This window comes from Penicillium atrosanguineum (assembly GCF_028827265.1).
Source record: "Penicillium atrosanguineum strain IBT 20685 chromosome Unknown utg000003l_segment0_segment0, whole genome shotgun sequence".
NCBI lineage: Eukaryota > Fungi > Ascomycota > Eurotiomycetes > Eurotiales > Aspergillaceae > Penicillium > Penicillium atrosanguineum.
Genome location: NW_026623135.1, coordinates 4136349 through 4149251, shown reverse-complemented (window position 1 = coordinate 4149251; position 12903 = coordinate 4136349). Strand labels below are relative to the sequence as shown.

Here is a 12903-nt window from a genome sequence, read left to right as displayed (position 1 = left end):
GCTTATCGGAGTGACGCAGTGCGGAGGTGATCCGCACGTGATAAGAGCCCCGTGACGCGCCATCTTTCGGGATTGGCGATCTTCGAATTGAGAACTGCTGACCCTGGGATTTACCCTGGATTCGTCATTCTCGAAGTCTTTTGCTCAGCTTGTCACATTACACTGAGTCCTGCGAGCTGGACAGTGCGGAATTGGGGAGAACGGGCATCTATCTGCATGAGCCTATCAGCTGGGCCTGGCGGAGCACTTACGACTAGTGTCTTATAGGGCCAGGTGTCGCCCCTGCTAAGATGTCTGGCCCCTCCGATAATGTATCTGGGCCTCAACTGCATCCCGCCCGGTCGTTCACCAGGATGGAGAGCTCAGACGTTAGCCCCCTGGTCTCTGGTGAATACACAGCAAATGAGCCGGAAAACGAGACGACAACCAAGACAGCAACCGAGCCAGCAAATCCTACCACGCAGCCCTCGACGCCTTCCGAGGAGAAGAAGCAGGGAAATGACACCGATGTATTCGAAAGGCGAAGGTCTGCAGCTTCCGGTAGCACCGGCGAAGGACAGGCAGATGAGGGCTTCGTATTATCACGAAGCGTGCAAGATCCCTCCGAGGAGCTCCCTATCGAGCTGGTGAGCTTGACAGATCGGTAAGTAGCAACTAAATCAGCCATGAATAAAAATCCTCACCTAACACTGCGACTGCCAACAGGTTCGTCAACTCCTTGAGTGCCAAGGTTCATAACTCACCTCCTACGATTGATAAAATTTCCTCCCTCTTCCAAGTCTTCTACGACCGCGCCGAATCTCATATTGCCACCCATATATCCGCACTTGCATCTCGTATCAACCGTGAAGCAACGCCCCAGGCGCCTCCGAGGGTGAGGGGAAGTGGTCTATCAAGACTGACGAGCAAGCGCTCTCAGGATGATGTCCGGCCGAGTGGGTTTGGTCGACAGATGCTGACCCCGGAGGAGGTAGAGGAGAGACGCAAGGCTCGCAAGGCTCTTGAATATAAGCGAGCGGCAATGGAAGAAGCTGCAGAGCGGAGAGTTTGTGAGCAGGTTTATGACAAAATCTGGAGACACAAAAGTACATTGGATGAAGTTCGAGACGAAAAGCTGCGTTCCAAAACCGCAGCTTTGCTACTTGTGGGAATCGATCTGAAAGACCTGGGCATTGACTTGGATATATCAAGAATCTCCGAGGAGAAGCAACAGGAGGCCAACAATTGCCTTGCTCAGGCACGGGAGTATCTGGAAAAGATGAACGACCAGAAATACCCTCTCGGCAAGCTTCAACAGTTAGCAGCTGCTCACAAAGCTATTGTTGATGCTCTTACCAAACTGCTCCCTTCTTCATCTTCCGCGGACGAGATTTTACCCACCTTGATTTATTCTCTTGTTACTTGCCCTCCCGAGGGTATCAACATCGTCAGCAACCTTACTTTCATCCAACGGTTCAGATCATCGAACAAAATCGACGGCGAGACAGCCTATTGTTTGACTAATCTTGAGGCTGCTATCAGCTTTTTGGAGAATGTTGAGCTATCCAGCTTACGAGCAGATGAGCTTCAAGAAGGCCCTATCAAAACCCCAAGTGAGGCTGCTACGCCGTCTTCCGAGCGAGTCGACCCTTTCCGACCAACCAAAGATACCACGACTGCAGCAGTTACGACTGTGTCTGCAGAACCTGAAATCTCACAGCCCGAGGTCAAGGAACCAGCTGCTTCCACATTACCTCGTCCTCGTCCCTCCCCAGCACCGCAACAAAGACGCTTGAGTAACCTATTCCAACCCCCGGCAAAGGTCTTCGAAGCTGCCAATGATGCAGTCCGCAGTACTGCGGATCAAAGCTTGAAGAATATCGGCGCGTCGCTTGATAACAGTTTTAACTTCCTATTTGGTCGCCTCAAGGAACTGCAGACCACACAAGGGCCTAACGCACAAGGAGATGGAACCTTGTTACCCAAGACGTTGGCTGAGGCTCGCCGTCTAGTATCAAACCCGCCAGCCAACAACCAGAATCTCACCCCAGAAGAAATGGCCTCCATAAATGCGATCTCTGCTGAGGAGGCTGCACAAGGCCGCAGCAGCTCCAGATCTACCCTCGTGAGTGGAGGCCCAACACCTCGTGACCGAAGCACCGACAGTGCGAGGACACAGGGCAGCAGCAAAATGTCAGTCGCTACTTCACTACGGGACGAACTTGCCCAATCGCCGGCTTCAGTCACAACTCCCAACCCGCTAGAGTCTATGCGTAGCTTCGGAAACACGCTCAACCCTCTCAACCACATCCCTGGCATGATCAAGAATTTTGGCCGCAATACACCAGAAATTCCAAACGCCAGATCGGTGTCTCCTGCAGCAATGGACCGCCTCAAGACATCGCCTCCTTCAGCTGGTGAAGTTGGTGGAGCGGGAAGTCGCTCTCCTGGTTCTTCGAAGATCGGACCTCCAATTCAACGGTTCCTGGAAACGAAGGATGCAACTGATCTCCGCGTTGGAGATATAGCTATTTTACTACAAGATTATAAACGGCTTGCAGCTGCGCTCTACCAGTCTGGTCCAGGGCCTCGTTGAATTTTGCATGAATCATTACATCGCAATTGTGTTATCCATTTCAGGGAGATGTTGTTGCATTGTGGACTATTCTTGGCGTCTTAAGCATTTGTTGGTGTATCTCAAACTTTGGGTTAGGACTTAGATGGCATGGCATGGTCATATAGGCTGTGCGCTTGTGCATATTATACATATTGGTAGACTGCATCTTTCATGAAGTTGAAAACATTCTTGGTATCCGATTTTCCGCAGTAGGTAGGATAAGACAGGGCAGATAGGGGTATTGAGCATGAATAAAGTATGGAAGTTTCAATCCAAAGTAAGTGTAGCATAGAAGTGGTGTGAATATGCCGCGAGGTTCATAAGCTATGCATCTCAAATGATACACGGAAAGTGGTGGCGTAGAGGTAAGAAGAGGGAATTGTCATCATCCATTCGATCGACCTCGGAGGACCTCGACACCACCAGTCCGCATTTCGTTCAGCTTCGTCGATAACTCTGCATCTTGTACCTCGACCTCTTCGTGACGACGCCGCATCTCGGCTTCAAAAATTGCAGCTGTTTGACGGCGAGCCCGACGCAAATTCTTCATCTCCGTGAGGAGGTGGCTGAATCGGTCGATTAGCTGGTCTCCACAGTCTTCCCACTCATCGACAGACATGCGTGAAAGGTACGCCGGGCGGTTTTCTTCTGCAGACCGTAGAAGCTCGGATACGGCATCATTGGGAGAGTGAAAATTCGGCACAAGAGGCGGCCCTGGTGGCAACGAAGGTGATCTGGCTGTTGGGGGAGGGGATGGTATTTTTTCGAAGGGCTCGGCTTGAAGATCGGCAAAGGATTTCTGGTACAGTAGCTCCGGGGGATAGTCTGCTTCCAGTTCTCGTTTCATCGTACGGATGACTGTGTTGCGTCTGCCCCGTTTGGTGGCGGAGCGTGCGAAGAATGGATCTTGCATCAATTCATCGTTGTCGTCACGCGACAAGTCGGTTAGGCTGGTAATGTCGAAAGCATTACCCGAATGTTCGCTTGCTTGTCTGCTGCTGAATTGGCTGACGCGAATAGTTTCATCAATACCGGCAGCATCGCTTCCATCGTCATCGCCATGCTCTGACGGTTGAAAAGTGGGCATATTGAGGGTCCGCATTAGTTGAGGCGGCGGCTCGGAGCCATGTCGGGTTGGTGATATATCCAGCCGGTCCAGGAGAGAAGGCTTAGGTGGACTGAAGCGAGTCCTTGGAGTTACGGACATGCTATGGGGAATTTTGATCTTCCTTGCAGCAGCGGGGGAAGCATATGGCCCAGCTTGCGCGGTTGCGATTCGGGCGAAGGGTTCATAGGAGCCGGTGGTTGGGGGTCTGCTGGTGCTTGATCCATGGACTCCGAGGGTGCTTTTTTACTCGCGGACCAAAAGTTCTCCAGGCGCTTGCTCAGCGGCTCTCCTGTGGAACGGTACTTGTGAGATGCCTGCCAGCTGCTTGGCTCTTCAACCTTTTCGGCTATTTCGGTCTTTTCATCATCTCCGTCATCTCCAACAGACGAAGTCAATTGACTTTCCGTTTCTTCGTAGTCGGAGGAATTAAAGCCAGCTTTCTTCATAGCCTTGTCACCTAGACCACCTCCGTACCAGGATGATCGGGAGTGTCGACTAGGCCGAGGGAGATAAGATGGCCGTGGTGAAGTATTCTCATCACCATTTGCATGGAATGTTGAATGCAATTGTCCGTCATCAAAGCCGAAAACACTGGTACCTGCGATAGTTGAATCATCGAGTCCCTCGACATCGGTGTCAAACATATCCCGCTGCACTCCATTTCCAGGAGGCGAGCGAGACTGGCGTGGAAGCACCACGGGAGGTTGAAATCTCGGGGATGCAGCTCTACCATTCCCACTGGCATCCCTCAGGTGACCCATAGGCATCTCAACTTTGACTTGTTCCGCCCGGAGATGGCGCTGCGACGGGCCTAGGTCGGCGGGTGCACGAGGCTGCCCGACCTCCCTAGAGTGAACATAGTCACCCACCCCCATAATTGATTGAACAATTTCAGTGAGTCCCACTGGGTATGTATCTAACCGTGAGATCGAACTGTGTACAATTGCTTCTCATAAAGTTGGTGAGAAGGTGAGAAACCCGAATGTTTGACAGACTCCGACGCGAGACCACCGCGTGATCACGTGCATATCCATTCTTGCCAAAGTTGAGCTTTACTCGACATATTGCAAAATTTGCTATAACTACAAGTGAGGAAAATTCAGAGAAGATAAAGTGCAGAAAGTCTCTTGTTGCATACAGAGATTTACTTAAGGGACATTGAAATAGAAGTGTGTTCAAAGTGCATATTGAAGTAATCTATAAACGAAGACTAAGGGTATCATATTGCATTATTCTCCATCATCCATCAAGTCACCGGGCGAAGTACCACTCCTCGAGTCAACAGATGGAGCATTTGGCGGTCCGTCCGACGAGAAGTCATCCGACAAGTGAGTGGGCGAAGAAGCATCCACCAAGTCAATGGGTGACGGTGGCGGAGAAGGAGAAGGAGAAGGAGAAGAGGATTCGTGAATATGGAAATGCTCCAGATTGATTGCAACATACCTTCCTCGGTCTTTCGCTTTCTCCAAAAACTCCTTCGCCTTGTCTACTTCTGATTGCTTCTGTTCCATCGCAAGCCTTTGCGCACGCCTTGCCTCCAGAGAGCCAGGCGCGCTGTTGTTGGTCATTTTATCGGTATTATCAACCGAGTCCTCGATAAGCCTTGGCAAGGACGTGACAATCAAATCACCAATCCAAAGAGACACCATGCCTCGAAGTTCTAGTAATTGTGGAGAGTCGGCGTACGGAGGGGACCCGAGAAGCGTATCCATGCGTGTGGCAATTAGTTGCGCTTGCTCTAGTTCTTTCGCTCTGACGGCTGCAGTAATGGTGTATCTTTTGGCGGCCTCTCGGCGTTCCATATCATTTTCGGAGTCTTCCCCGTCCGAAGGCTCTTCGACGGACAGGTCACGCTCAAGCACGTTTTTCCTTGCCATTTTGCTCTCTTCCTGCGTGACATAAATCCATAGACCAAACATGGCGGGATAGAAATGCAAAGCAGAGATAGAGTTTGGATGAGGTTTCGAGAAAGGGTGATTCAGAATGAGCCTTTCATAATACTCTTTTGCCTCCGCAAATCCTTTTTTGGTGAATGGCGAAGCAGAATCGTGGTCACCAAGGCTATTGGGCGTGCGGTTATCAGCATTCTCTAAAGATTCTGACTGGCCTCGGCGCAGCAAAATCTCAGCACCGATTCCCCACCTGCCTTGGGCGCGTATATCCAAGGGCATTCCTCGAATCCCATCTCGCAATAATAGCCCCCACGCTCTTCCAGCTCGAGTATAGTCCCCATGAAGCAAAGACCGATGTAGAATGGCAGTTAATGCCGACAAATGCTGCAGGCGAATGTTGCCTTGGAGTGCCGCGGACTGAGGGGGATAGAGAGGGACATCCAAATAAGGTAAACTCCCGAGAAGTTGACCTGGCAAATTCCTTCTAATGAAGACATAGTCCTTGTCGTACCCAGGTGCATGCGGAAAATTACCGCTCGGCAATTCCTGGTTGGAGGAGAGACCGGCGATTCGATATTGATGGGACTCGTTGGGTGTCAGGGTCAGAGGCGAATCGGGAGCTGCAGAGTCTGCCACCGAGGCAGCATCTGTCGTGTCTCCTTCTGTTTCATCGGTCCAATCGTCGCTCTTCTTTCGCTTTCGATCATAGTGTTCGGAGCGAATACTGGCCGGCTGCGCCCATGTCGGCAGTGGCAAGGCAAAATTGGATGCGGCCAGGCGGGGAGCCATATGCCCATGGAAATCAAGGCGCAAAGGCCATGGAGTTCAGGGAAGATTCGCGAAGTAAATGACGGAGAGATTCTTAGAAATCCACTTTTGGTTGACTAAGAACCTTCCGAACCTCAGGCCGAGTTTCCCGAAGGCAAAGGAGACAAACATTCACTTATCGATATCGCCCTCTTCATTCTGTGGATTAACTTCTCCTCCTTACCTCCTTTTCCTCCTCTTCACTTCGTCTTTCGTTTCCCCTCTTAGCTGCTGATCATCTTGGGGAGTCTGCCTTCCACCATCCACCGGGCCCCATCCGCGGATTTCCCAATCGCCCCGGCTCGGCGGGTATTAATAGGCACTTTAAGTACCTCGAGTGCGGGCTACTCCTAGGCGCTTGTCAAACCGTTCGGCATTACCCTGATCCGTCGCTATATTTCGTGTCGAACAACCTATGCGTTTCACATAGTTGTCCGTTATTGCTCATCGCCGCCTCAACGCCTCCTTTGTCCCGAATGAGACACTACAGCTTCCCAACATAGCCGGAAACCATTGTCATTTCACATTCCGCCCGCCGATAACGACGCACATTGCATATCCGGTCGATATATCATATTCATCGTTCAGACATCGTCCGCTTGATCATTTTAGTCGGTTCAATCAGGATCGGGTAGAGACAGTGTGGATACGGTCGCTACCAGCTGTTTTGGGCATTCATATGGCAGTGGACGTATAATATCCCCTGCCCGATTTCACCACTTTAATCGGCTACTATGGGACAGTCTGCTTCTACAGCGCGAGATCCACCCGACACTGGTTACCCAGATTACCACACTTCTTTCTCAGCAGAGCGCAACCCTGATATGAGGAATGAAGACATGAACAACGAACAGGCGACTGAGCAGAACGGAGGAGCCGGTTCCTCATCCGGAGCGGAAATACACCATCACAACGACCAAGATATGGCATTGGATCAATCGCATGAACAATTAGAGGATTGGCAGCAACCCGCACGATTTTCCGGGGATTATTCGAATCAGATGCGGAGCATAGAAGAAGAGCATGACGCTGAATATGAGCTTCCAGATCGAGAGTTACGCTCGGCCGCTATGGCCCGTATGGCAAGGCGACAATCCACCATGTCGAGATTAGGATCCAGAATTCTCCCCAATTCGGTGATCCGAGGTCTTCTTAGTAGCACAGAGGAGACACCCGCAGAGGGCCACGCACACCGCCATGGACAGGTTCCAAGAACACCTGTCAGGTCTGAGACGGCTCATAGTACCAGCCGTTTTAGCCCTTTCCAAGCACTTGGATCCAGGGGAATCACCCGCAGACGTACCTCTCGAACACCTTACTTCATTCCTCCTCGCGCAGAGCGCGCGGATTCCACCGTTCTTTCAGATGCTGCAACCGACTCTATTGTTGAGGCTACCGCTCAACGGCTACCAGAGCCCGCCAGGTCATCTTGGCGTCGAAGTGCTCGCCTGCACCGCATGCGCCACTCTCTTCCCGCACCTATCTCTAACATGTTCGGCCAGTCGCAATCTGATATGGCCTCATCACATGAGAGTCCATCGTACCAACCAGTGAGACAGTCTTTCGACGATATTTTACCAAGTCCCATGGATACTCGCCTGGACTTTGGTGAACCCCTGCCTGAATTGGATTCGGTAGAACCTGGAGTTTCAAATGGTGAGCCGCTATCTTCCAATCAGCCAAACCCTGGCGTATTGGGGATGCGCAGGCTTCCTGGCTTAATAAGAGCCCGATCTGCGCGAGCCTTACGCCGAGAAGAACAAACACCTCTTTCTCGGGTTCTTCAACTCGCTGCAGCTGCCATCGCGGCTCAGCTTTCTGGCACCACTGGCCCTGCTCTGCCAAATATACAAGCCCTTGGAAACGACGGCCTGGAAGGCTCTCTTGAGAACTTCATCCAGAGTTTACAGCATGCCACAAATGCCCAATCCCAACCGACAGCGCCTGGAGAAGGATCGAGTAACCCGGGACCCGAAGGACCATCACCACCGGTGAACTTTCTGAGAGTCTTCCGTTTTGCCAATTCGGAGTCTCCGCTGGGCCCCAATCTTGAAAATCCTGCCAATTCTTCCAACACCAATGCCACCAGTGAGAACTCGAATGGGCCTGATACCCAAGGCGCCCCGTCAAACGGAATGTCTCTTGATGATCCTCCAGAGGGCGGCGAGGGTCGAACAGTTACATTGGTAGTTGTCGGTGTACGGTCCGTTCCATCGAGCAACGGAGGTAATGGAGGTAATGGAGAACAGGGAGCGCAAGGCGCTGGGGGTCCAGGCCTGGATGCTCTTCTTGGACTACCATTCCTCCCGCCCAATGCTATTCCGCGACCTGCAGGTGTGACAGGGGATCTGGCACAGCGACCAGATGGAATTGGAGGAATGAATCCTCCGCGTCCTGCAGTGCCTACATTCCGTGCACCTAGTGTTCCAGAGCTTTTGCGACAACCAGGATTAAACCCCTCTCGCAGACTATCTGACGCCGGACTTCGTCCAGGATACCCATCATTCCCCCCTTCTGCCTTATCTGAAAGCCCACCTGGTCCCCACCCTCCTCCCTCAACACCCGCCGAGCACGGCGTATCTGCTGTATCCTCTGGCACTTCGACTCCAAGCCGTAGGCCTTCCTCTGCGTCAGCCATGTCGCCGAGTATTCTACCGCATTTGCATGAGGGATATCCGTTGCAATCGACAGCGGAACCCACAGAGGAGCCGGTCGCACCTAGCGCCGCTCGGCAACGCCGACGAAGCGATTCCGAGTACGCCCGTCATCGTGCTCTTGGATCAGGATCAGTGCGCCGCAATGGCATGGTTGAACCTGATCAACCTTCTCCCAGTGGTGGTCGAAGCTGGTTGATCTACGTCGTGGGGACCAATCTATCAGAGAACCACCCTGCTCTTACAACACCGAGCCTCTTCACTGATGTAAGTACCCCTTCTTTTACTTGCTTGAGGACTAGTTACTAACTACTGTCTCTAGAACCCCACGTATGAGGATATGATTCTGCTATCGTCCCTGTTAGGACCGGCTAAGCCCCCTGTCGCCTCACAGGACGATATCAATTCCGCAGGCGGATTGTTCCGTCTTGTCGAAAATGCGGGGTCCTTGGTTGCCGAATTTGTGGATGGCACCGGCTCAATTCAGATGTCGGACGGAGAGCGTTGTCTCATCTGCTTGAGTGACTATGAAGTCGGCGAGGAAGTCCGAGAATTGAACAAGTGCAAACATGTCTTCCACAAGGACTGCATTGACCAGTGGCTTACGACTGGCCGCAACTCCTGCCCACTCTGTCGTGGTCAAGGCGTCGTTGAAACCTCTAACGATAATAGCGCTCCAACATCTGAAGCTGCTCCTGCCGCTGTCCCTACCCCAGCTGCTGAACCCACTGATTTTTAGCATACTGCCGTCAAATCATGCGGATGCTTTACCTTATGGGCCACTCCTCTCCTCGTCAATTTATAGCATCCAGCGTCTGCTTAGAGCCTAACGACCTTTTTCATGGATATCCCTTTTGCATTCTGTTCGTACTGCGTCGTGTCTTGGGCGCCTTATCTGTTAAGTTCATCTTCCATCAACGTTCACCAGTTTAGAAGCGGCGTGATTCTTGTGACATTTTCTACGTCTATTCTCGGTTGGCTGTCCATTGGTTTTATTCCTTTGTATCAATGTTGGTCTCTTGTTGGTTCATTGTCAGTGCACGCCGTTGATCATACCTATCGATTCTTTCTTGGGAAATTTGGACGGCCTTTGCGCAATTAGCCCAGTTTGCGTGAGAAAAGATATTTATTTGTAGTTATTTCCACTCAGTTCTACACTTTTTACAAAAAGTTCACGATCTTGGAAGTAAGTAACGTCCTATATCGGACACTATGCCCTGCCCCGCCGACCCCTCGATCGTAGTCACGTGCAGGAAAATCTGCCCCGGTGCGGCATGAAGCTTCGCATTTCAGCTTTACTTTCTGCTCTTTGGCTTGTACAGGTGTGCTTCTGAAAGTCCAGTCTCTTATTGAATTACTCAATTGATCTGTTCCGAAGCACTGCATCCGCTTTGGCCAATAGAAATCTCAACTTACGAAGCAACCGCTCGAGACCTCATAAGAAACTCTACGACCGAACGACCACTGAGCACCGAGAAATCCCTCGAAACCCCACGAACCCACTCGAAGATTATCGCAAGCACCGAGAATGTCCACTCCAATTCGCATAACAGTCCTGATCTCAGGCAACGGATCCAACCTCCAAGCCGTAATCGACAAAATAGCCGCGCAGCAACTGAACGCCAACATCGTGCGCGTGCTCTCAAATCGCAAAGACGCCTACGGTCTCGAGCGCGCCCGCAAAGCCAACATCCCCACTCAATACCACAACCTTGTCAAATACAAGAAGCAGCACCCTGCCACGCCAGAGGGCGTCCAGGCCGCGCGCGAGGAGTACGATGCCGAGCTTGCGCGACTAATTCTGGTCGACGAGCCCGAGCTCGTTGCTTGCCTTGGATTCATGCATGTGCTATCTCCACGGTTCCTGGAGCCGTTGCAGGCGGCTGGTGTTCGCATTATCAACTTGCATCCGGCGTTGCCGGGGGCGTTTAACGGTGTGGTGAGTTTTGAGACCATTAGTTCTGTGTGGGGTAAGAACTGATGTAAGTTTTTTTTAGGCTGCGATCGAGCGGGCTCATGCTGCGTGGATGGAGGGCAAAATTGATAAGACGGGTGTTATGATTCATGACGTGATTTCGGAGGTGGATATGGGTAAACCCATTCTGGTGCAGGAGATTCCTTTCCAAAAGGGACGGGATGAGGACTTGGAGATGTTTGAGAAGCGGGTGCATGAAACGGAATGGGGCACCGTGCTTGCGGGAGTGGATATGGTGCTTAAGGAGCTGGCTGCGAAGAAGCAATGATCGAGCTTCACATCTTCACATCCATGGAGACACTGGAGGCCATTGGGAACCCTAGCATCGACTGTTGACGATTTAATGACTATATATCATGTATGAAGCAAGAAAGACCATTTTCGCACATCTCCAGAGTCTCTCGCACTGTCTGTACTCCAAGTGCTTTGCAATGCTTGTTTCGGAGCTTGGGTCATACTAGATAGGGATGATCAAATTCAAGTGCATCCGGGCAATGCCGGAGCAAGACTTGCGCAGCCAAGAACGGTAGCCAAGAGGAAAGCCATGGCAGACGTGGAAATGAGCCAGAACGGCAATGAGGTAGTTGAGTTCATGTAGGTGACAAGGCCCAGAACCGGACTGGCAAAGGAAGTAATCTCAAGACTGCATAAGCCTCAATCTACAGAGAAAGTTAGAGATCAAAACGGCTACCGGTGCCGCGGACACCGCCAATCCAGAGGAAATAATCTCCACCATTGCACAGGTGGCGCAGGTAAAGGTTCACTAGGATCGCTGGAGGCGTACAGGGATATGAAATTGCATCCACTCTCGTCACATGTCCGTAGTTTAATCTCCAAATGCCCGAGGCAAATCACCCGGAGCCACGCACTCTGCCTTTGCCCCCTAGAAGCAAGCAGTGTAACACTGGCAGATCCTTGTCCCAAGTCCTATAGTAGTCCCAGAAAATTAGCCGGCCCGCCCAACCAGGATCAACAGACTTCACCCCTGGAACCGCCGTTGGGCCGGCGCCAACTGTGAGACATTGACAGATCCCAGGTCTGAGACCCCACCGGGGGAAAAGCACATGGTCCCGGCGCCCCTTCTGGGATTCTAACATGGCTCCATACGCTGGCATCCTGAGTGCCACATCCCGAACGACCGGCGCCAACTCTATGCTGGATTAATAGAGGCAGTCGTATCCGACGGTAGTACTTGATCGGCAGATCTCTAGCTAGTGGCTTTTTCTGTTGGCTTGTGTCGGTGTAGACTTTCCCCCAAGTACGTAGGCTTTACTTCTGTGAGCTTCTAGCTCGTGGCTGTCTACGTGATCCCGTGGTTCTCCCGGAAGGCTCAGATGTGGATGTTACGCTACGCAGATAGATGACATAGCTCGAAATCTTTGGAAGACTTTCTAAAAATTACTAAGGTGCACTAACGAGTCATGTCCCGGAGATCAACCTGGTTCGATTCCACGTTGTTGCAAGGAAATCTACTTGCAGGGTTTAATTGCATATTACAGGGGCATTAGTGGACTAATACACAGAATGGATAGCCGCCACTCGCTGAGGCCAACAGGCCCCCATTATTTCCACACATGGCGAAGTTTTGAATTCACCAACTAGATTCCTCGAGCTGAAGACGTCATGCTAGTCCCGAAATCTGTCAGACAATCACTATTTCCTGATTCCAGTCTAATGGGCGAGAAGAACTCGGACTTTTTTACTCAAAAAATCAAATCAGACCATATCCAGCTGCCGAGGCCGAGGCCGAGTCCCCCATATCGTAATCCAACGTTCTCCAGTTTTAGCTATCCCATAAACGGCCAAAAAGTGCCGAGACTTGGAAAGGCTGGGACCTCTATAGCTCTCAGCGGGTCTAAGTGAAGCACTAT

General features: G+C 51.5%; 6 protein-coding genes across 6 annotated transcripts; 3 read left to right on the top strand and 3 right to left on the bottom strand.

Annotated features, from left to right (window-relative positions):
• Positions 1-290: 290 nt before the first annotated feature.
• Positions 291-2575, top strand: N7443_004998 (VPS9 domain-containing protein; the record flags this gene model as incomplete). Its single annotated transcript, XM_056885054.1, has 2 exons — positions 291-643; positions 706-2575. 2 exons carry the CDS (start codon positions 291-293, stop codon positions 2573-2575), a joined length of 2223 nt encoding a protein of 740 aa, XP_056743332.1.
• Positions 2576-2981: 406 nt separating this feature from the next.
• Positions 2982-3683, bottom strand: N7443_004997 (RNA helicase (Dbp); the record flags this gene model as incomplete). Its single annotated transcript, XM_056885053.1, has 1 exon — positions 2982-3683. One exon carries the CDS (start codon positions 3681-3683, stop codon positions 2982-2984), a length of 702 nt encoding a protein of 233 aa, XP_056743331.1.
• Positions 3684-3793: 110 nt separating this feature from the next.
• On the bottom strand, positions 3794-4579 carry N7443_004996 (uncharacterized protein; the record flags this gene model as incomplete). The annotated part of the gene is made up of 1 exon (XM_056885052.1): positions 3794-4579. The coding sequence occupies one exon, from the start codon at positions 4577-4579 to the stop codon at positions 3794-3796; it is 786 nt and encodes a 261-aa protein (XP_056743330.1).
• A 354-nt stretch (positions 4580-4933) lies between these two features.
• N7443_004995 (uncharacterized protein) lies at positions 4934-6385 on the bottom strand (the record flags this gene model as incomplete). Its single annotated transcript, XM_056885051.1, has 1 exon — positions 4934-6385. One exon carries the CDS (start codon positions 6383-6385, stop codon positions 4934-4936), a length of 1452 nt encoding a protein of 483 aa, XP_056743329.1.
• A 752-nt stretch (positions 6386-7137) lies between these two features.
• N7443_004994 (RING-H2 finger protein) lies at positions 7138-9796 on the top strand (the record flags this gene model as incomplete). Its single annotated transcript, XM_056885050.1, has 2 exons — positions 7138-9324; positions 9380-9796. 2 exons carry the CDS (start codon positions 7138-7140, stop codon positions 9794-9796), a joined length of 2604 nt encoding a protein of 867 aa, XP_056743328.1.
• Positions 9797-10585: 789 nt separating this feature from the next.
• On the top strand, positions 10586-11300 carry N7443_004993 (phosphoribosylglycinamide formyltransferase; the record flags this gene model as incomplete). The annotated part of the gene is made up of 2 exons (XM_056885049.1): positions 10586-10996; positions 11055-11300. The coding sequence occupies 2 exons, from the start codon at positions 10586-10588 to the stop codon at positions 11298-11300; spliced, it is 657 nt and encodes a 218-aa protein (XP_056743327.1).
• Between the last annotated feature and the right edge of the window lie 1603 nt (positions 11301-12903).